A 20,000-nucleotide genomic window follows, 5' to 3' on the forward strand; every position below is an offset into this window, starting at 1 on the left:
ACCTGTGATAAAGCAGCGAGGTGTCACCTCAGACCCTGTCAGATCTGAAAAGCAAGCATTTCTGGAAACAGCAGAAATTTCAGATCTCTGTTCCACTGCAGTGTTTACTGAAGACGTCCACTAGGAGCAGTGACCATCAGCTAGGACCAGTGACCATCAGCTAGGAGCAGTGACCATCAGCTAGGACCAGTGACCATCAGCTAGGAGCAGTGACCATCAGCTTGGACCAGTGACCATCAGCTAGGAGCAGTGACCATCAGCGACTCAATATGAGTGTGTTGAAAAATGTTCTGAGTGAACGTTTATGATCACTGAGAGCTCCTGTGATGTGAGGAACAGTGACCATCAGCTAGGAGCAGTGACCATCAGCTAGGAGCAGTGACCATCAGCTAGGACCAGTGACCATCAGCTTGGACCAGTGACCATCAGCTAGGAGCAGTGACCATCAGCGACTCAATATGAGTGTGTTGAAAAATGTTCTGAGTGAACGTTTATGATCACTGAGAGCTCCTGTGATGTGAGGAACAGTGACCATCAGCGACTCGATGTCCACGTCTTCACCGTCACAAACATGTTGAGAAATGTGTACGCAAATTAGCTGCTGGTGAAGAGACTACTAATAGGAGTGAAGACAGCAGTGCTCACGTGAAAGTCTGTTGTTTGTTTGTACGTTACAGCATAGTGAAATTCTTCTCATTTCCCCATGTTAGGAAACTGGGTCAGCCATGATACAGCGCCCCCTAGAGCAGAGAGCGGTGAGGGCCTTTCTCAAGTAGCAGTGTGGTGGTGTTGGGACTCGAACCTCTGACCTTCTGATCAGTAACTTAGAGCTGTAAACATTCAGTTACCACCTCGAAGTTCCAATAAAGAATTTTAAATATGTACCTGTAGATCAGAATTTAAATGCTAATTACTCCATACACTGATCAGATACGAGTTACCATAGCAACCGCTCATAATAACAGAATAGCGATTACACAGTCCCAGGACTTAAGTGCATAACTGATCAGCTGTTTACACATCCACTCATATTGATTATTACACACAGGACTGGTGTGTGTGTGTGTGTGTGTGTGTGTGTGTGTGTGTGTGTGTGTGTAACCATCATCAGTCGTGAACTGAAAACACGCCTTTAACCCTGCTAGAGTTTAATATTTAGAGAAAAATTTTATTTGATGAATATTTAATAATCTTCAAACAGGACTTGAGGTTTATAAACATTATTCTTATTTTTATTACTGAGGTAAAAGTTCAGTCTTCTATCTTTAATATTTAATAATCACATGAGAATCTTTTTCTTCTTCTTCTTCTTTCGGCTGCTACCATTAGGGGGCGCCACAGAGGATCATCCGTCTCCATCCCCCATGTCCTCTATATCTGCCCCTTTCACACCAACTACCTGCATGTCTTCCCTCACCACATCCATAAACCTCCTCCTTGCTCTTCCTCTTTTCCTCCTTCCTGGTGTCTCCATCCTCAGCGTTCTTCTATCCATCACATGAGAATAATCACATGATTTACAATTTATGATACACGAACAAACATTTAATTGTCAGATGTGATTAGTTGTTAGTTTACTGCAGTCCAAGTCATGTCCACCTGAGGGACACCCCCCAACACTGTCTCCCAGAGTCTCACCAGCTTCATCATCATCATCATCATCACACAGGGAGAATGAAGTCCTGTATTCCTGAGTGTTAGTATGAGTGTGTGATGGTGTGTGATGGTGTGTGATGGTGTGTGCGTGATGGTGTGTGTTGGGTCAGACTGCAGATACAAGCAGAGTGAACTGGATTCCAGATCTCATACACACCTTCATCTGAGAGTGCTGCTGATGAAGATGAAGAAGATTATGATGACGAGGACCTGTCTGAGAAACACATCACACACAGCATGCTCACAATTACGATGATGATGAAGTACATGATGATGAAGAAGATGATAATGATGAAAAAGAGGAACCATCTGAGACATGTCACACACAACACTCACAATGACAGCGATGAGGATGATGATAAAGATGATGAAGAGGAACGGTCTGAGACACATCTCTCACACACACCACACTCATGATGATGATGATGATGATGATGATGATGATGATGATGAAATGAGGACCATCTGAGACACATCACACACTATGCTCACAAGAGTGCTGATTCTTCATCCGGAGGGTCATGTTGGAGGTGATTATAAGCAATCTGGCAACCGTGAACAGAAAGAACAAAGTTGCCTCTGGACATGAAAAACACACACACACACACACATTCCTGAGATCTCCGGAACTTTGATTTCTCTCGGTATTAAACATGGTAGTTGGGTGTGAGCTCCTGTGATCTGTGAAGAACATTGAGCAGGAAGGAAGTTCAGCAGCTCTGCTCGCTCTTCTGCTCTTCTTCCTCACTGTAACTTTAACTCTTTAACTCACTTTTCCTCTCGCCAACTTGGGCAGAAGCTAATCAGGCTAACATCCGAGCAGGCGGCGGGAAGAAGGTAACACCTCTCTATCATCTTCTCCTTTCATTTATTTATTTATTTATTTGTCCAGATCTTCTGGATCTCCTCAATCTCACTGAGGTCCAGCGCGGGAGCAGGTCTGAGCGCGTGCAGCGAGGCTGAGCTCACATTCAGACATGTTGAGCTCGGAGTGCTAACAGGCTAATCTGAGGAGAATCTGAGGAGAATCTGAGGAGGAGAACTTGGTGGAGCGCTAAAGGAGCTTTCAGCTCGGGCTTTACTCCACATTTCATCGCATTACGGCCATGTTTTTGGACCTGTTTTTGGTCGAGTTACAGGCGAATGGGTTTTAATGGAGTATATGTGTATTTTTCTTTCTTGTGCAGAAGAATGTCGTCAGAAGATGAGAGATACAAGCTGGTGGTGGTGGGTGGAGGAGGTGTGGGGAAAAGCGCCCTCACCATCCAGTTCATCCAGGTAAATGCTAAAGATTAAACACACACACACACACACACACACACACACACACACACACACACACACACACACACTGACATTCCTAACATTCCCAACATTCCCATCTCAGGGTCACAGTCCTCTGTGTGAAGTCCACACTGATCTGATTCTTCTACAGTTTTAGATGTTTCTCCAGGTTCCTCATGTCTGATCTAATAGATATCAGACACCCAGGTGTTTCAGTGTGTTTTATTCTTCTTACAACACAGCAATTTGCCATCGCTCGCAGATCTGCTACAGTTCTGATGGAACGTCAGTGAAGATGTAGGTCATAGCAGCTGGTTCTCTTGCCGCTCTCGCTCTGTTCTCTCTCTACAACGTCTCCTGTCGTGAAAACGTCTTCTGTCCCACAGCTTTACTTCTGAAACCGGAGACTTGTTTCATGTACGTAAATAAACTGCACTTTATAGAAAGTTCACCATGTCAGAGATGTTTATCAATGAGGAGTTTCTCTGTGGAAGAACAGTTGCTATGGAAACGCTAATGATAAGTAATCAACACATCCGGACCAATCCGAATGCAGAACTCAGCTGCTAGGTTGTGGCGCAACTCTTAAAAGATGGTGTGTGTGTGTGTGTGTGTGTGTGTGTGTGTGTGTGTGTGTGTGTGTGTGTGTGTGCTCGCTCATGGCTCAGGTAAGGCAGGGTGTGTTGAGCTGCTGATGAATCAGGTATGTGGAGGTGTGGAGTCTCCTGAGATCACTGAGCTGTTGTTCTTGGTCTGGAACTGTGTTTGTGTGTGATGGTGGTGGTTTAGTGTTCAGGAACGCAGATCTTCTCCTAGATTCTTACAGAGTTTCCATCCACTCGTTCTCCAGCCTGAAACGGATCTGAAGCTGTAAGTTTGAGGAACTAAGATCAGGAAGCAGACATTCAAATCAGACACGGTGTGAATTTTCACGTCATCATCTGCTGTGTACGGCTGCAGTGTGTTCCTGATCTCACAGGGCAGGGCTGGTGAAAGTGCACACTTCTTTATTAACCCTCAGAACGTGCTCAAGGTTTCAGAAGATATGATGCAGGATTGAAATGATCTGCAGAACCACTGAGGTTTTAAAGAACTATGATGATCAACAACGACCATAAACGCAGAACATGAGGGAAAAATTCTCATTCTCTTCTTCTAGTTTCGTCCTTTTTCATCATTTGTCCTGTCTTACATGTTAATCTGGAAGTTAAGTCACGTCATCAGGACTTCTATCTGGTGAGATCAAAATGTTTCACTACGAATCTGAGCAGTTTCTTCAGTCCAGATAGAAGTCCATCTGACATGACTCACCTTCCACAGAACTGCACCTGGATGACCGAGAACCTTCACAGGCACATGTAAGTGTCCTGTCCGTATTCTTAATGTTAATTCAGCTGCTTCTACTCAGTCACAGATTCATGAAGTCTCTAAACATCCATTTTAATCAATAATGATCCTGGTGTCCTACAGTACTGACACACCTGCCCATTTTACTATCATCACTCACACACACACTGTGTACAGGATCTCAGTTCTGTGTGTGTGTGTGTGTGTGTGTGAGAGAGAATGCTGTAGAAGGTGTGTTTTGTTGACATGTTCTCTCATGCCTGAGCTCTGCAGTCTGTTGTTGTGAGAGACACAGGGACACGCTGATCGCTGTAACGTCTCTTCTTCCTGTCACACAGTCGTACTTCGTGTCTGACTACGACCCCACCATCGAGGACTCGTACACCAAGATCTGCACCGTGGACGGGAAGGAGACCCGACTAGACAGTACGTCTGTGCTGCTCATGTTCTGAGTGTGTGTGTGTGTGTGTGTGTGTGTGTGAGAGAATTAAGGTTGACCATTCCTAACACTGACGTTTTTCTACTAACCTGTAATCAGAGGTTTAGCAGGTTCTCCAATTGTGATGTCAGACAGTATGCAAATGAGCAGGAAACGATCCCTAATCATCCGTGTAAACCAATTGACAGAAACCTCTACACTAAACATCCACAGAGTCTTAAAAAGTTTACAATTTAAAAATCTAAATTTTGGGCCTTAAATTTAGGCCTGTTTTAAATCTTCAATAATCTGAAACGGGTTTTAATTTTCTGATGTCCCTGTAACTCCTCTGATGCTCATTGAAACGCTCCTGCAGCACTTCACAGGGTTTTATTTTGTTAGTTGCTGTGGGGTTGTAGATCATTCTTTCGCTAGTCCAAATATAATTCGCTGTATGATGACTACAAATGAGGCCCACATGTGACAGCCAATCAGCTTTTATTGGTGTGAATCTCTCTTGGATTTCAGTTTTCAGCGATGGGAAACTGCGACTTTAGCTTTATTTGGCTTGAAAAAATTCATGTAGAGCTCTGTTAAGGCCAGTTTCTACCAACACGTTTGTGTGTGTGTGTGTGTGTGTGTGTGTGTTTTTGATGCCGTGATACAGATCTTCAATTTCGTTCTTAATGGTCTTAAAGTCGTAAATGTGACTTGGTGAGACCTGCAGAAGCCCCGAGGCTAGCCAGCTAGGTGTGTAACTAGTGTTAGCAACTAATAGAAATGAGTTGTCATGGTAACGTTGTATTTTGTATCCTGACAGGTAATAAATCTGTAAGGATATGAACAAGCTAAACGGCTAGCTATGTACACTAACGCCAGACATATTAGAGATAGAGATAGAGATGAGGAGGACGTCTCCTAATTTGAATAATCATTAATATTCGTATTAATTTCCATGTCCATGGGGTTCACATTTCTGCACCTTTTTGTTGTTTGATGACGTTAGCATGTGATTTTAGTGACTATTAAATACGACACATGGTTTATTTTGATGTGTGTGTGTGTGTGTGTGTGTGTGTGTGTTAGTTTTGGACACAGCAGGTCAAGAAGAGTTTGGGGCGATGAGGGAGCAGTACATGCGTTCAGGAGAAGGTTTCCTACTGGTGTTTGCTTTAAATGACAGTGGAAGGTAGGTGTGTGTGTGTGTGTGTGTGTGTGTGTGTGAGAGAGAGATGTCAGTAGAGCACTGTGGGGCAGTGAGCTCAGGCTGGTGGTGGTGGTGGTGGTGGTGGTGGTGGTGTTATAAGCCCCTCTCTGTGCTGCAGCTCTGATCTGTTCCCATCGCTCCCTTACAGCTACAACGAAATCCAGAAGTTACACACTCAGATCCTGAGGGTTAAAGATCGAGATGATTTCCCCATGGTGCTCGTAGGCAACAAGTCTGATCTGGAGCAGAACAGAGTGGTAAGTCAAGTGGAGAGTAATAATATGATAAGGAGACTTTATGACCTTAATAACTTAATCTTTACACTCATAAAGTTCCTGGTTACACATTTATCACTGACTCTGTAGTACAAAGTTCAGAAGATTAACACAGCTGTCTGGTGTCACCCAGACAACGACAGGTTCTCTTTTAGGTTCCTTCCTTTCTCCTCACCACCTCTGGGTTGTTTTACAGTGTATATATCAGTACTGGAGATATTTCTGGAGAGTTTGTGTGTAATATAATGTAATAGACGTGTGGAGGTGTGGACGCCTCAGAGCTACGTCACGCGCCCCAGAGCTACGTCACGCGCCTCAGGGCTACGTCACGCGCCCCAGAGCTACGTCACGCGCCTCAGGGCTACGTCACGCGCCTCAGGGCTACGTCACGCGCCTCAGGGCTACGTCACGCGCCGCAGGGCTACGTCACGCGCCGCAGGGCTACGTCACGCGCCGCAGGGCTACGTCACGCGCCTCAGGGCTACGTCACGCGCCGCAGGGCTACGTCACGCGCCGCAGGGCTACGTCACGCGCCGCAGGGCTACGTCACGCGCCGCAGGGCTACGTCACGCGCCTCAGGGCTACGTCACGCGCCGCAGGGCTACGTCACGCGCCGCAGGGCTACGTCACGCGCCGCAGGGCTACGTCACGCGCCGCAGGGCTACGTCACGCGCCGCAGGGCTACGTCACGCGCCGCAGGGCTACGTCACGCGCCGCAGGGCTACGTCACGCGCCGCAGGGCTACGTCACGCGCCGCAGAGTTTAGGACTAAAGTGCATAAACATAAAGTGCATCGTGTGCAACCTGAACATCTTTTAATGCTGTGATAATACTGTTGGTTGTTTCTAGGTTTCGAGAGAAGAGGCCATGTCTTTTGCCAAAGAGAACCGGATCCACTATATGGAGTCATCAGCAAAAAACCGCTATAACGTGGACGAGGCTTTTCTGGAGGTGGTGCGAGCAATAAGGTACGATACATCACAGCCAGAGACGCTTACTGTCACGTGTTTATACTGAGTTGGGCCTTAGATAATTAAACTTTGTCACGTAAAAAAAACTAAATTCAACCACAGCAATAATAATAATAATATATATTAGTGGTGTAACACTACACACATTTGTGTAGTGTCGGTGTGTGTACTGGAAATACACTTTGTAGTGTTTGGTGAAACACATTTACACACATTTTATAACCAGCTTCAGGAATTTCTCAAAAGGAGAAAATCCTGACAATTCCACATATCGAGGGAGTGAATGAATGAAGGATGGAAGGAATAAATACATCTTTAATATAGTAAATATTAAATGTAAAACACACACACACTTGTATACACATCTGTTTTAACCAAATGGGTTCCAACTAATGTAAACTATTTAATTACAAATGTCCATTTATTTAATAATATATTGAATCAATTTAACTTTTATTAATTGATTACTCAATTTAATTAGTATAATATTTTTATTGCGTACATTTTATTTATTCGAAACACCCCCCCCGTCTCTCACTCACACACACACACACACACACACACACACACACACACACACACACACACACACACACGTCTGAGGAGTCACTCAAAACAATCACACCCATCAGTCGTTTCTACACCACAGCAAAGCAAAAATCTCAACTCATACCTCACAGAGATCTCACTCACACACACACACACACACACACACACACACACACAGTACGTAACTGTGATTTAAAAATCGAGGTATGAACCGAACCGTGAATTTTGTGTACGTAACACTCGTCATCCCCTCAGTTTAGTTCCTACACAGTGTAAGTGGAGCCACGCTGCTGATGTTCGAGTGTACAGTAGATGTGCAGGGTTTATATAGAACACCACGTCACCAACTTCCTCATGGTTTCTCTCTCTCTTGCGTATAGAAAGTTCCAGGAGACAGAATGTCCTCCTCAGCTTGCGAATCACTCTGGGAGGAAGCAGAAGAGCAGTGGATGTCCCTGCACCATCCTCTGATCACCTACACCCACTGTCGCCATGGAGACTGAAGCCCCAAATCCCCCTCATTCAAGAGTCTGGTGCCTGTGTGTGTGTGTGTGTGTGTGTGTTTTGTCAGTCAGGAGTGTGTTATCATGATGGAGCAAAGGTGTTTAAACATATATCTATTTTTCATTCTGCACTTTTTTTTTTTTACATTAAGTACATTTTAAAGTATATCTTTTTATTTGATATGATTAGTTTATAGGTTTTAATGTTTGAGTGTGTGTACAGCAGTGTAGTGAGCAACGATGCACAGAGCTATTTAAACTGTGTGTGTGTCTATTCATGTGTACACACACACACACACACACACACACACACACAGTGGAGAGATCAGAGCAGCACACTGCAGGTTAGAAGCGAGTGCTGTAATACTTCGTGAGCAGGTTGTTATAACCCCACAATAATCAGTGTGTTCCAATCTAAACTGTCATTTTCCTTCTTATCTACATTTCAGGAATAAAATATACGTCGTGAGAAACAAGCAGCAGGTGAATGTTCAGTAACTTCATGCTGTGTGTGTGTGTGTGTGTGTGTGAGAGAAGCCCAAGGTTTCATCAGTTCCTCAGTTACTTCCTGCAGTCCTATAAAACCTGTACACAGATGTTGGGAGAAGAAACTGAGCATGTGTGTGTGTGTGTGTGTGTGTGTGTGTGTGTGTGTGTGTGTGTGTGTGTGTGCGTGTGTGTGTGTGCGTGCACGTAATTCCTTTTTTACTCATTTGAGTATTACACCATTGGAGAGTTTAAAACCAGTATTTATCAATCAGTCCTGCAGTGTTCCCTCCCAGTTCCTCCCATACATCAGTGTGTGTGTGTGTGTATGTTTATATTCCTGATGTTAATGATGAGATGAAGTGGTGTTGAACTGAACGCTCCAGTTACCGTTTACACGCCTTTTCATTACGCAACAGTAGTTTAACACTAAACCAGTTTAATGTAGTATTGTACACAGGGTTGGGCTTTTGTGTGTGTGTGTGTGTGTGTGTGTGTGTGTGTGTGTGTTTGCAGGTACTCCTTTAATGAATTAATAGAAGTCTTTACTGTTTGTGCTTTGAAGAAATAAAAAAAACTGTCAGCTGCTGCACTGCTCTTCCCCCAGCAGAGGGCGATGTACACACACACACACACACACACACACACACACACACACACACACACACACACACACACACATAGTCATTTCAAACTTTACATCAAGCAGCCTGTAGCTTAGAGTTGTGTGTGTGTGTGTGTGTGTGTGTGTGTGTGTGATTGTTAGTGGTATTAATGCTCCATGCAGTACAGGTCTGTATTATTTCACTCGCTTGACTCAAACGCATCAGTGGCTTCTCTTATAAAAAACATTCACCTTTTATTTTATACTGAAATAAATGTAAAAACTTTTGTACACAATTAAAGTGGCATTTACTTTAAAACACTGTCATTTCACTCGTTTCTGTGTGTGGTGGTGAATGAGGTGAGGTGTGGTGGTGAATGAGGTGTGGTGTATGAGGTGTGGGGGGTTGGTGAATGGAATATGGTGTGGTGGTGAATGAGGTGTGGTGGTGAATGGGGTATGGTGTGGTGGTGAATAAGGTGTGGTGTGGTGTTAAATGAGGTGTGGTGTGGTGGTGAATGAGGTGTGGTGGTGAATGGGGTATGATGTGGTGGTGAATGGGGTGTGGTGGTGAATGAGGTGTGGTGGTGAATGAGGTGTGGTGTGGTGGTGAATGAGGTGTGGTGTGGTGGTGAATGAGGTGTGGTGTGGTGGTGAATGAGGTGTGGTGTGGTGGTGAATGAGGTGTGGTGTGGTGGTGAATGAGGTGTGGTGTGGTGGTGAATGAGGTGTGGTGAATGAGGTGTGGTGTGGTGGTGAATGAGGTGTGGTGAATGAGGTGTGGTGTGGTGTGGTGGTAACTGAGGTGTGGTGTGGTGGTGAATGAGGTGTGGTGAATGAGGTGTGGTGAATGAGGTGTGGTGAATGAGGTGTGGTGTGGTGGTAAATGAGGTGTGGTGGTGAATGAGGTGTGGTGGTGAATGAGGTGTGGTGAATGAGGTGTGGTGTGGTGGTAAATGAGGTGTGGTGGTGAATGAGGTGTGGTGAATGAGGTGTGGTGTGGTGGTGAATGAGGTGTGAATGAGGTGTGGTGAATGAGGTGTGGTGTGGTGGTGAATGAGGTGTGGTGTGGTGGTGAATGAGGTGTGGTGTGGTGGTGAATGAGGTGTGGTGTGGTGGTAAATGAGGTGTGGTGTGGTGGTAAATGAGGTGGTAAATGAGGTGTGGTGTGGTGGTAAATGAGGTGTGGTGTGGTGTTAAATGAGGTGTTAAATGAGGTGGTGTGGTGGTAAATGAGGTGTGGTGTGGTGTGGTGGTGAATGAGGTGTGGTGTGGTGGTGAATGAGGTGTGGTGTGGTGGTGAATGAGGTGTGGTGTGGTGGTGAATGAGGTGTGGTGTGGTGGTAAATGAGGTGTGGTGTGGTGGTGAATGAGGTGTGGTGTGGTGGTAAATGAGGTGTGGTGTGGTGGTGAATGAGGTGTGGTGTGGTGGTAAATGAGGTGTGGTGTGGTGGTGAATGAGGTGTGGTGTGGTGGTGAATGAGGTGTGGTGGTGGTGAATGAGGTGTGGTGGTGGTGAATGAGGTGTGGTGGTGGTGAATGAGGTGTGGTGGTGGTGAATGAGGTGTGGTGAATGAGGTGAGGTGTGGTGTGGTGGTGAATGAGATGAGGTGTGGTGTGGTGGTGAATGAGATGAGGTGTGGTGTGGTGAATGAGGTGTGGTGTGGTGGTGAATGAGGTGTGGTGTGGTGAATGAGATGAGGTGTGGTGGTGAATGAGGTGTGGTGTGGTGGTGAATGAGGTGTGGTGTGGTGAATGAGATGAGGTGTGGTGTGGTGGTGAATGAGATGAGGTGTGGTGTGGTGGTGAATGAGATGAGGTGTGGTGTGGTGGTGAATGAGATGAGATGAGATGTGTGGTGGTGAATGAGATGAGATGTGTGGTGGTGAATGAGGTGTGGTGTGGTGGTGAATGAGGTGTGGTGTGGTGGTGAATGAGGTGTGGTGTGGTGGTAAATGAGGTGGTAAATGAGGTGTGGTGTGGTGGTAAATGAGGTGTGGTGTGGTGTTAAATGAGGTGGTAAATGAGGTGTGGTGTGGTGGTAAATGAGGTGTGGTGTGGTGGTAAATGAGGTGTGGTGTGGTGGTAAATGAGGTGTGGTGTGGTGTTAAATGAGGTGGTAAATGAGGTGTGGTGTGGTGGTAAATGAGGTGTGGTGTGGTGGTAAATGAGGTGTGGTGTGGTGTTAAATGAGGTGTGGTGTGGTGGTAAATGAGGTGGTAAATGAGGTGTGGTGTGGTGGTAAATGAGGTGGTAAATGAGGTGTGGTGTGGTGGTAAAAAATCCTCAGCCTAGTTGTTGCAAAATGAAGAAAGCAGCAGTCTGATGAAAAGCTTTGACTTCACTCGTGTCTCTGACTCCACAGCTGTGAGTGCTTCCTCACTGCACTGGCCAATAAACTCTGAGCTCTTTCCCTCTCAGCTCACTCTAATTTCCTATTGCACTGCATACTGTCCCTCTCAGCCAATCAGAGCAGGGCAGCAGGAGCAGCGACCAATCAGAAAAGCAGCAACAAAGTGGAGCTGACTTTAGCCTAGTGATAGAGAGAGAGAGCTTCAGTGTGGAGCTTTATTCTGCTTTAAGTCAACTGGTAACACACACAAATGTACTTGGATTATTTTGTGTGAGACATCTTTTTTCTTTTTCTTCAGGATTTCAGATGACAGATGTGTAAATAATTTTGTTCTTCAGTAGATCTCTGAGTAAATCTCTGCTTGGACCATCACATCTCATTGAAATGCTCAGCGTTAGTGTTTAAAACCCTTATCCAGAGCGACTTACAGTTCTCTCATTCATACACATAAGCAGCTATGGGGTTAAGGGCCTTGCACAGGGGCCCAGGAGTGGCAGATTGGTGTGACTGAGATTTAAACTTTAATTTACAACATCCATACCCAAAGTCTAATTCCTCAACCACTAAGTTACTGCCTCCCTGTTTCCCCGTTTATTCATTTATCATTTATATTCATCAATCAGCCATAACATTATGACCTCCTGCCTAATATCTAATATTGTGTTGGTCCCTTTTTGCTGCTGAAACAGTCGTGACCCATCGATCATCACCAGCATGAACTTCTTCAGCAGTTTGAGCTACAGGAGCTCGTCTGTTGGATCGGACCACATCGGTCTCCAGTTCACCACTGTTACTATCTAACAGCACCTTTGATAGATTCTGACCACTGCAGACAGGAACATCCCACAAGAGCTGCAGATTTGGAGACGCTCTGACCCAGACGTCTAGACGTCACAATTTATTAAACTCGCTCAAATCCTTACACTCGCCCATTTTTCCTTCTAACATCAACTTTGAGAACAAAATGTTCATCTGCTGCCTAATAAATAAATCCACCCACTAACAGGAGCCATGATGAAGATCATCAGTGTTCTTCACTTCACCACTCAGTGTGATAATGTGATAATGTTATCCCTGAATGGTGTAATCATTTATGTTAACGCAGCTATAATCCCTCGTCCTCTCACTTGTTCTCTCTCCTACAGACAAGAAACAGGAGAGAAGTATAACCTTCTGGCTGGTATAACTGGAGAATCTACAAAAATAAAAAAACATGTTTAATCATTTATATTGTAGGCTATGATATATTGTGTCTATGTGTGTGTGTGTGCGTGTGTGTGTGTGTACATATATACACACTGCCCGTCCAAAAAAAAACAACAACCTGGATTGAACTAAGCAAAGAGTTCAGAGTCTCCTATTGGATAATTACTGCAAAGATGATTATGTTTCAGCTGAAAACAAGTATTTAACTGTAACTGATGCAGTGAGCAGCTTCTCATTTCTTGAACAACCATGTCAGAAGGTCCTGTGGTCGTTGAAACGATGTTCATCTGTTTCAGAAGGGTCAAATTATTGGCATGTATCAAGCGAAGAAAACATCTAAGGTGATCCCTAACTACTAAAATTGGGTCTAGTACTGTCCAACGCTTTATTAAAATGTGATCAGATAGAAATCTTGAATGATCGTGATCAGCGATCACTTAAACGTTTGGTGAAATCAAATCGTAAGAAACATTGTGCGTGAAACTCATGGGATTGGGACTAAACAGCTGTGAATTTTTCAGAAAAACACAGATCAGTTAAGCTACTCTGGAAAAAAGGCTTCAGTTTGCTAGGGAGCATAAAGACTGGACTGGAGCAATGGAAGAAGGTCATGTGGTCTGATGAGTCCAGATTGACCCTGTTCCAGAGTGATGGTGCATCAGGGTCGGAAGAGAGGTGGATGAACTGATGTACCCATCATGCCCGGTGCCTGCTGTACGAGCCTGTGGGGGCAGTGCTGTGATCTGGGGATGCTGCAGATGCTCAGGTCTCGGTTAAGTAACGTTACTGTATGTGACCAGAGAACGAGGTTAGTGGACCACCTGAATAGAATGAATGACCAGGTTACGCATCAATGGATTTTTCCTTCCCTGGTGGCACAGGCAGATTCCAAGGTGACAATCCCAGGATTCATCAGGCTCAAATCATGAAAGAGTGCTTCAGGGAGCATGAGATCATTTTCACACATAGATTAAACACCACAGAGTCCAGACCTTAACTCCGTTGAGAATCTTCAGGATGTGCTGGAGGAGACTTTGTGCAGCGCTCCGACTGTCCCCTCATCAATACAAGATTTTTATTACAAATTTAAATGAATAAATATAAAAGAGGTGAAATTAAAACCTTCAACGCAACACACATTTACTCACAACGTCGTTCTTTACTCAGATCTAAAATACAGATAAACTCCACCGCAAAATTATTTTTAATTAGTAAACATTTGTTTTTCTGATGCAGCGAGACTCAAATCAACCAACAAAATCCACCATGATTCTTCTTTATTATTAACCCAGTCATTAGGGAGTCACAAGTCAGGTCACTCTTAGTGTCGGTCCCGAGTGGAGGTTTGTGTTATGAAGGTTATCCAGCGTAAAACATGTGCCAAATCAAATATGCGGGTCACGATTAAGAATTTCAAATCCGTCCATGTGGAAACATAGCAAAAGTCCCGTTTGGTGTCCTGATGATTACCGTAATTTAAAACACCATAATTACTTTAAAACGTTTATAAGAATATTTTGTCTTCATGCTCTATGTTGAGCATCTCTGGTCTGGTCTTCCTAAGTGTTGTAGGATTCTACACAGAAACCCTGAGAGTTCCTCCTTTGGAACAGAGGAACTCTTCAGCTGTGTGTGAGGAGTGTGATGGAACTCTCTGTCACAACACCACCCAGGTTAGAGGTAGATCCCGTGAGGAGGAAGGGTGTGTGCGCGTGTGTGTGTGGTATGTGGTTAAACTGGTTCTTCAACAGGTGAGCTGCAGTTAAGTGCGTGGGTTTCCGGGGAAATAAAAAAGTTATGTGTCTGATTCACGAGTCTAATCTCTAAGTCAGACCTGGTTCTGCTTCTGGATCATACCAAGTGGAGTTTTAGTGGCGAAGCGGAGATCCTGCAGATCACCACAAACACACAAACACACACACACACACACACACACACACACACACACTCTCTCTCTCTCCTTTGGTTTTAGCTCGCAGCGCAACTGAGCGCCAGGTAAATCCATTTATTTATTTATTTATTATTCAATATTTATATCATCAGTATTCATCAAACCGAACCCTCTGTGTTTGAGTGTGTGTTTGGTTTGTTTGTGTGTGTGTGTGTGTGTGTGTGTGTGTGTGCTTTGGCCTTCTATATTTCCGGTACAACTTCCAAAATGTTTAATTTTACTTTTTGTAACTGACAGCTGTGTATAATACAGATAATATAAAATATTTCCAGTTTAAGATGTTTGTGTGTGTGTGTGTGTGTGTGTGTGTGTGTGTGTGTGTGTGTGAGAGAGAGAGAGAGAGAGAGAGAGAGAGAGAGAGAGTGTCGCCTCCTGAGTTTACAGTCCGGTTTACTTCTGTGTGTGTAGAGAGAGCCACACCCCTCTGTGTCAACAGGAGACTGTGTGTGTGTGTGTGTGTGTGTGTGTGTGTGTGTGTGTGTGTGTGTGTGTGTGTGTGTGTATGTTTACTTGTTGCTCTGTCCCTCTCACTTATTTATTATTATTATGATTAGAGTGGAGAGAGGTTTCCTGGATGGTCAGTAGATGTCCTCCTCCTCTGTTATTAAACATCTACAGCATTAGAGGAACTAATTTATACACTGACAAACTTATTTTTACTGAATAAAAAAACAATAAAACTAGAAGAGGATTTTCTTCTTCACCTAATTCACACTTTTTCTATTTTATCTTCATTCTGCAACAAAACACACATTTGGAAAGATTATAAAATAGAAATATCATTAATTTGAAAATATCATATATATATATCTCGTTATAATATCAATATAAATTGAATAGAATCAGTAGTGACCAGCAGAGAAGTGACAGATGATTTACAGGTCAAATTAAATTAAATGATTAATTTGAATCACTAATAACAAAATATATATTTGATATATAATAATACATTTAAAAATATATATATATTTGAAACTACAATTAATCAGAATCAGAATCAGGTTTATTGGCCAAGTGTCTTGACACACACAAGAAATTTGGTTCCAGCTTTTAGTGACTCTTACAGACATGAATAAAACTATACATTCAGCTTAGAATATACGAGACAAAACACACAAGACAAGAGAAAAACAGATTATACAAGACAATGTGAGACAATGTAGACAGTATGAGTATTAAATAGAGATACAGATTATATGACAGATCAGTGATATACATAAAGTGAGATTGCATAGTGGTGTAAATAAAAGTTTTGTGCGTCAGGTACAATAAAGAGTTACTTTAGAACTTTGTACAATATACAGCAGCCATAGTGTGTAACATATACGGATAATGTGATGACTGACAGCTCTGATAGTGCAGTAAATTAGTACATATGAAAGTGGAACAAGAAAAATATTAAAGAACAATTTAATTAAGCAACAAAAAGAAAACCTTCTTTTTTGATAACAGGTTTTTGGGGGGTGTAAACTTTTGAACAAGTTTCTGTCACAAACTGCATTCAGTGTTTAGAATCAAGTGGGAGCACAGTGGTTATGGTGGTTGACTTCTGATTGAAAGGTTGTGAGTTAAAACCCCATCACCACCGAGGCCCTGACCAACAACTGCTCCATGTATAAAAGGAATAAATGAAGTCACTCTGGATGAAGGAATCTGTCGAAATTCTGTTAATATTCTGTTCATGCTGTTCATTTATTCCAGATGAGGTTACAGCTTTTATTTGGAAAATAAAACACGTTTTCTGAGCGTGTGTGAGCGTGAGTAAGAGTGTGTGTGAACGTGAGTAAGAGTGTGTGAACGTGAGTAAGAGTGTGTGTGAACGTGAGTAAGAGTGTGTGTGAACGTGAGTAAGAGTGTGTGTGAACGTGAGTAAGAGTGTGTGTGAACGTAAGTAAGAGTGTGTGTGAACGTGAGTAAGAGTGTGTGAACGTGAGTAAGAGTGTGTGAACGTGGGTAAGAGTGTGTGTGAACGTAAGTAAGAATGTGTGTGTGTGTGTGTGAACGTGAGTAAGAGTGTGTGTGAACGTGAGTAAGAGTGTGTGTGAACGTGAGTAAGAGTGTGTGTGAACGTGAGTAAGAGTGTGTGTGAACGTGAGTAAGAGTGTGTGTGAGTGTGAGTAAGAGTGTGTGTGTGAGTGTGAGTAAGAGTGTGTGTGAGTGTGAGTAAGAGTGTGTGTGTGAGTGTGGGTAAGAGTGTGTGTGAACGTGAGTAAGAGTGTGTGTGAGTGTGAGTAAGAGTGTGTGTGAGTGTGAGTAAGAGTGTGTGTGAGTGTGAGTAAGAGTGTGTGTGAACGTGAGTAAGAGTGTGTGTGAGTGTGAGTAAGCGTGTGTGTGAGTGTGAGTAAGAGTGTGTGTGAACGTGAGTAAGAGTGTGTGTGAGTGTGAGTAAGAGTGTGTGTAAATGTGAGTAAGAGTGTGTGTAAATGTGAGTAAGAGTGTGTGTAAGTGTGAGTAAGAGTGTGTGTAAGTGTGAGTAAGAGTGTGTGTGTGAACGTGAGTAAGAGTGTGTGTGAACGTGAGTAAGAGTGTGTGTGAGTACGAGTGTGTGTGAGTGTGAATAAGAGTGTGTGTAAACGTGAGTAAGAGTGTGTGAGTGTGAGTAAGAGTGAGTGTGAGTAAGAGTGTATGTGAGTGTGAGTAAGAGTGTGTGTAAGTGTGAGTAAGAGTGTGTGTGAGTAAGAGTGTGTGTGAGTGTAAGAGTGTGTGTGAGTGTAAGAGTGTGTGTGAGTGTAAGTGTGAGTAAGAGTGTGTGTGAGTGTGAGTAAGAGTGTGTGTGAGTGCGAGTAAGAGTGTGTGTGAGTGCGAGTAAGAGTGTGTGTGAAGGCGAGTAAGAGTGTGTGTGAAGGCGAGTAAGAGTGTGTGTGAACGTGAGTAAGAGTGTGTGTGAACGTGAGTAAGAGTGTGTGTGAGTGTGAGTAAGAGTGTGTGTGAACGTGAGTAAGAGTGTGTGTGAGTGTGAGTGTGTGTGAACGTGAGTAAGTGTGTGTGAGTGTGAATAAGAGTGCGTGTGAGTGTGAGTAAGAGTGTGTGTGAACGTGAGTAAGAGTGTGTGTGTGAACGTGAGTAAGAGTGTGTGTGAACGTGAGTAAGAGTGTGTGTGAACGTGAGTAAGAGTGTGTGTGTGTGAGTAAGAGTGTGTGAACGTGAGTAAGTGTGTGTGAGTGTGAATAAGAGTGTGTGTGTGAGTGTGAGTAAGAGTGTGTGTGAGTGTAAGTGTAAGTAAGAGTGTGTGTGAGTGTGAGTGTGTGTAAGAGTTTGTGTGAGTGTGAGTGTAAGTAAGAGTGTGTGTGAGTAAGAGTGTGTGTGAACGTGAGTAAGCGTGTGTGTGAGTGTGAGTAAGAGTGAGTGTGAGTAAGAGTGTGTGTGAGTGTGAGTAAGAGTGTGTGAGTGTGAGTAAGAGTGTGTGTGTGTGAACGTAAGAGTGTGTGTGAGTGTGTGAGTGAGTGTAAGAGTGTGTGTGTGAGTGTGAGTAAGAGTGTGTGTTCGTGTAAGTAAGAGTGTGTGTGAACGTGAGTAAGAGTGTGTGTGAGTGTAAGTAAGAGTGTGTGTGAGTGTAAGTAAGAGTGTGTGTGAGTGTGAGTAAGAGTGTGTGAGTGTGAGTAAGAGTGTGTAAGAGAGTGTGTGAGTGTGAGTAAGAGTGTGTGTGTGAGTGTGAGTAAGAGTGTGTGTGTGTGAGTGTGAGTAAGAGTGTGTGTGTGTGTGTGTGAGTAAGAGTGTGTGTGTGTGAGTGTGAGTAAGAGTGTGTGTGTGTGTGTGAGTGTGAGTAAGAGTGTGTGTGAACGTGAGTAAGAGTGTGTGAGTGTGAGTAAGAGTGTGTGTGAACGTGAGTAAGAGTGTGTGTGAACGTGAGTAAGAGTGTGTGTGTGTGTGTGTGTGTGTGAGTAAGAGTGTGTGTGTGTGAGTGTGAGTAAGAGTGTGTGTGTGTGTGAGTGTGAGTAAGAGTGTGTGTGTGAACGTGAGTAAGAGTGTGTTAGTGTAAGTAAGAGGGTGTGTGATTGTGAGTAAGAGGGTGTGTGAACGTGAGTAAGAGTGTGTGTGAACGTGAGTAAGAGTGTGTGTGTGAGTGTGAGTAAGAGTGTGTGTGAGTGTGAGTAAGAGTGTGTGTGAGTGTGAGTAAGAGTGTGTGAGTGAGTGTGAGTAAGAGTGTCTGTGAGTGTGAGTAAGAGTGTGTGTGAACGTGAGTAAGAGTGTGTGTGTGTGAACGTGAGTAAGAGTGTGTGTGTGTGTGTGAGTAAGAGTGTGTGAGTGTGTGAGTAAGAGTGTGTGTGAGTGTAAGTAAGAGTGTGTGTGAGTCTGAGTAAGAGTGTGTGTGAATGTGAGTAAGCGTGAGTAAGAGTAAATGTGAGTGTGAGTAAGAGTGTGTGTGAGTGTAAGTGAGTAAGAGTGTGTGTGTGAGTGTGAGTAAGAGTGTGTGTGAGTGTGAGTAAGAGTGTGTGAGTGTAAGAGTGTGTGAGTGTGAGTAAGAGTGTGTGTGAGTGTGAGTAAGAGTGTGTGTGAGTGTGAGTAAGAGTGTGTGTGAGTGTGAGTAAGAGTGTGTGTGAGTGTGTTAGTGTAAGTAAGAGGGTGTGTGAACGTGAGTAAGAGTGTGTGTGAACGTGAGTAAGAGTGTGTGTGAGTGCAAGTGTGAGTGTGAGTAAGAGTGTGAGTAAGAGTGTGAGTAAGAGTGTGAGTAAGAGTGTGAGTAAGAGTGTGTGAGTGTAAGTGTGAGTAAGAGTGTGTGTGAGTGTAAGTAAGAGTGTGTGTGAGTCTGAGTAAGAGTGTGTGTGAATGTGAGTAAGCATGAGCGTGAGTAAGAGTGAGTGTGAGTGTGAGTAAGAGTGTGTGTGAGTGTAAGTGAGTAAGAGTGTGTGTGAGTGTGAGTAAGAGTGTGTGTGTGAGTGTGAGTAAGAGTGTGTGTGAGTGTGAGTAAGAGTGTGTGAGTGTGAGTAAGAGTGTGTGAGTGTGAGTAAGAGTGTGTGAGTGTGAGTAAGAGTGTGTGTGTGAGTGTGAGTAAGAGTGTGTGTGAGTGTGAGTAAGAGTGTGTGTGAGTGTGAGTGTAAGTAAGAGGGTGTGTGAACGTGAGTAAGAGTGTGTGTGAACGTGAGTAAGAGTGTGTGTGAGTGTGAGTGTGAGTGTGAGTAAGAGTGTGAGTAAGAGTGTGTGTGAGTGTGAGTAAGAGTGTGTGTGAGTGTGAGTGTGTGTAAGAGTGTA

The 20,000-nt window shown here is 43.8% G+C and overlaps 3 protein-coding genes across 6 annotated transcripts in view; 2 read left to right on the forward strand and 1 right to left on the reverse strand.

Moving 5' to 3' along the window:
* The window catches only part of LOC310740214 (chaperone Ric-8A), an 83,137-nt gene that overhangs the window by 4,348 nt on the left and 58,789 nt on the right, over positions 1–20,000 (reverse strand). The gene's annotated exons all lie outside the window — the stretch shown is intronic.
* Positions 2,222–9,377, forward strand: rras (RAS related). Of its 2 annotated transcripts, XR_014537602.1 has the most exons (8): positions 2,222–2,493; positions 2,844–2,934; positions 4,626–4,713; positions 5,792–5,894; positions 6,061–6,169; positions 7,037–7,155; positions 8,088–9,180; positions 9,213–9,377. XR_014537602.1 is itself a non-coding variant. In XM_083566779.1 (7 exons), the coding sequence occupies exons 2-7, from the start codon at positions 2,848–2,850 to the stop codon at positions 8,176–8,178; spliced, it is 597 nt and encodes a 198-aa protein (XP_083422905.1). In that variant the 5' UTR covers positions 2,222–2,493; positions 2,844–2,847; the 3' UTR covers positions 8,179–9,377. The 2 variants fall into 2 exon arrangements, 1 of the variants encoding a protein (XP_083422905.1); XM_083566779.1 differs by having other exon boundaries at positions 8,088–9,377.
* The window catches only part of prrg2 (proline rich Gla (G-carboxyglutamic acid) 2), an 11,720-nt gene continuing 6,310 nt past the window's right edge, over positions 14,591–20,000 (forward strand). For both annotated transcript variants that reach the window (XM_083566772.1, XM_083566773.1), the window contains exon 1: positions 14,591–14,854. The gene's annotated coding sequence lies outside the window, so the exon portion shown is untranslated. The remainder of the gene's footprint in view (positions 14,855–20,000) is intronic.

Source organism: Silurus aristotelis (assembly GCF_946808225.1).
Source record: "Silurus aristotelis genome assembly, chromosome: 17".
Lineage (NCBI taxonomy): Eukaryota > Metazoa > Chordata > Actinopteri > Siluriformes > Siluridae > Silurus > Silurus aristotelis.

What these genes read in the sequence shown, in the direction of transcription:
- rras (XM_083566779.1), top strand. Translation starts at nt 2,848, where the DNA reads ATGTCGTCAGAAGATGAGAGATACAAGCTGGTGGTGGTGGGTGGAGGA. An exon ending in TCACCATCCAGTTCATCCAG is followed by an intron (nt 2,935 to 4,625) that starts GTAAATGCTAAA and finishes CCTGTCACACAG; the next exon opens with TCGTACTTCGTGTCTGACTA. An exon ending in GAAGGAGACCCGACTAGACA is followed by an intron (nt 4,714 to 5,791) that starts GTACGTCTGTGC and finishes TGTGTGTGTTAG; the next exon opens with TTTTGGACACAGCAGGTCAA.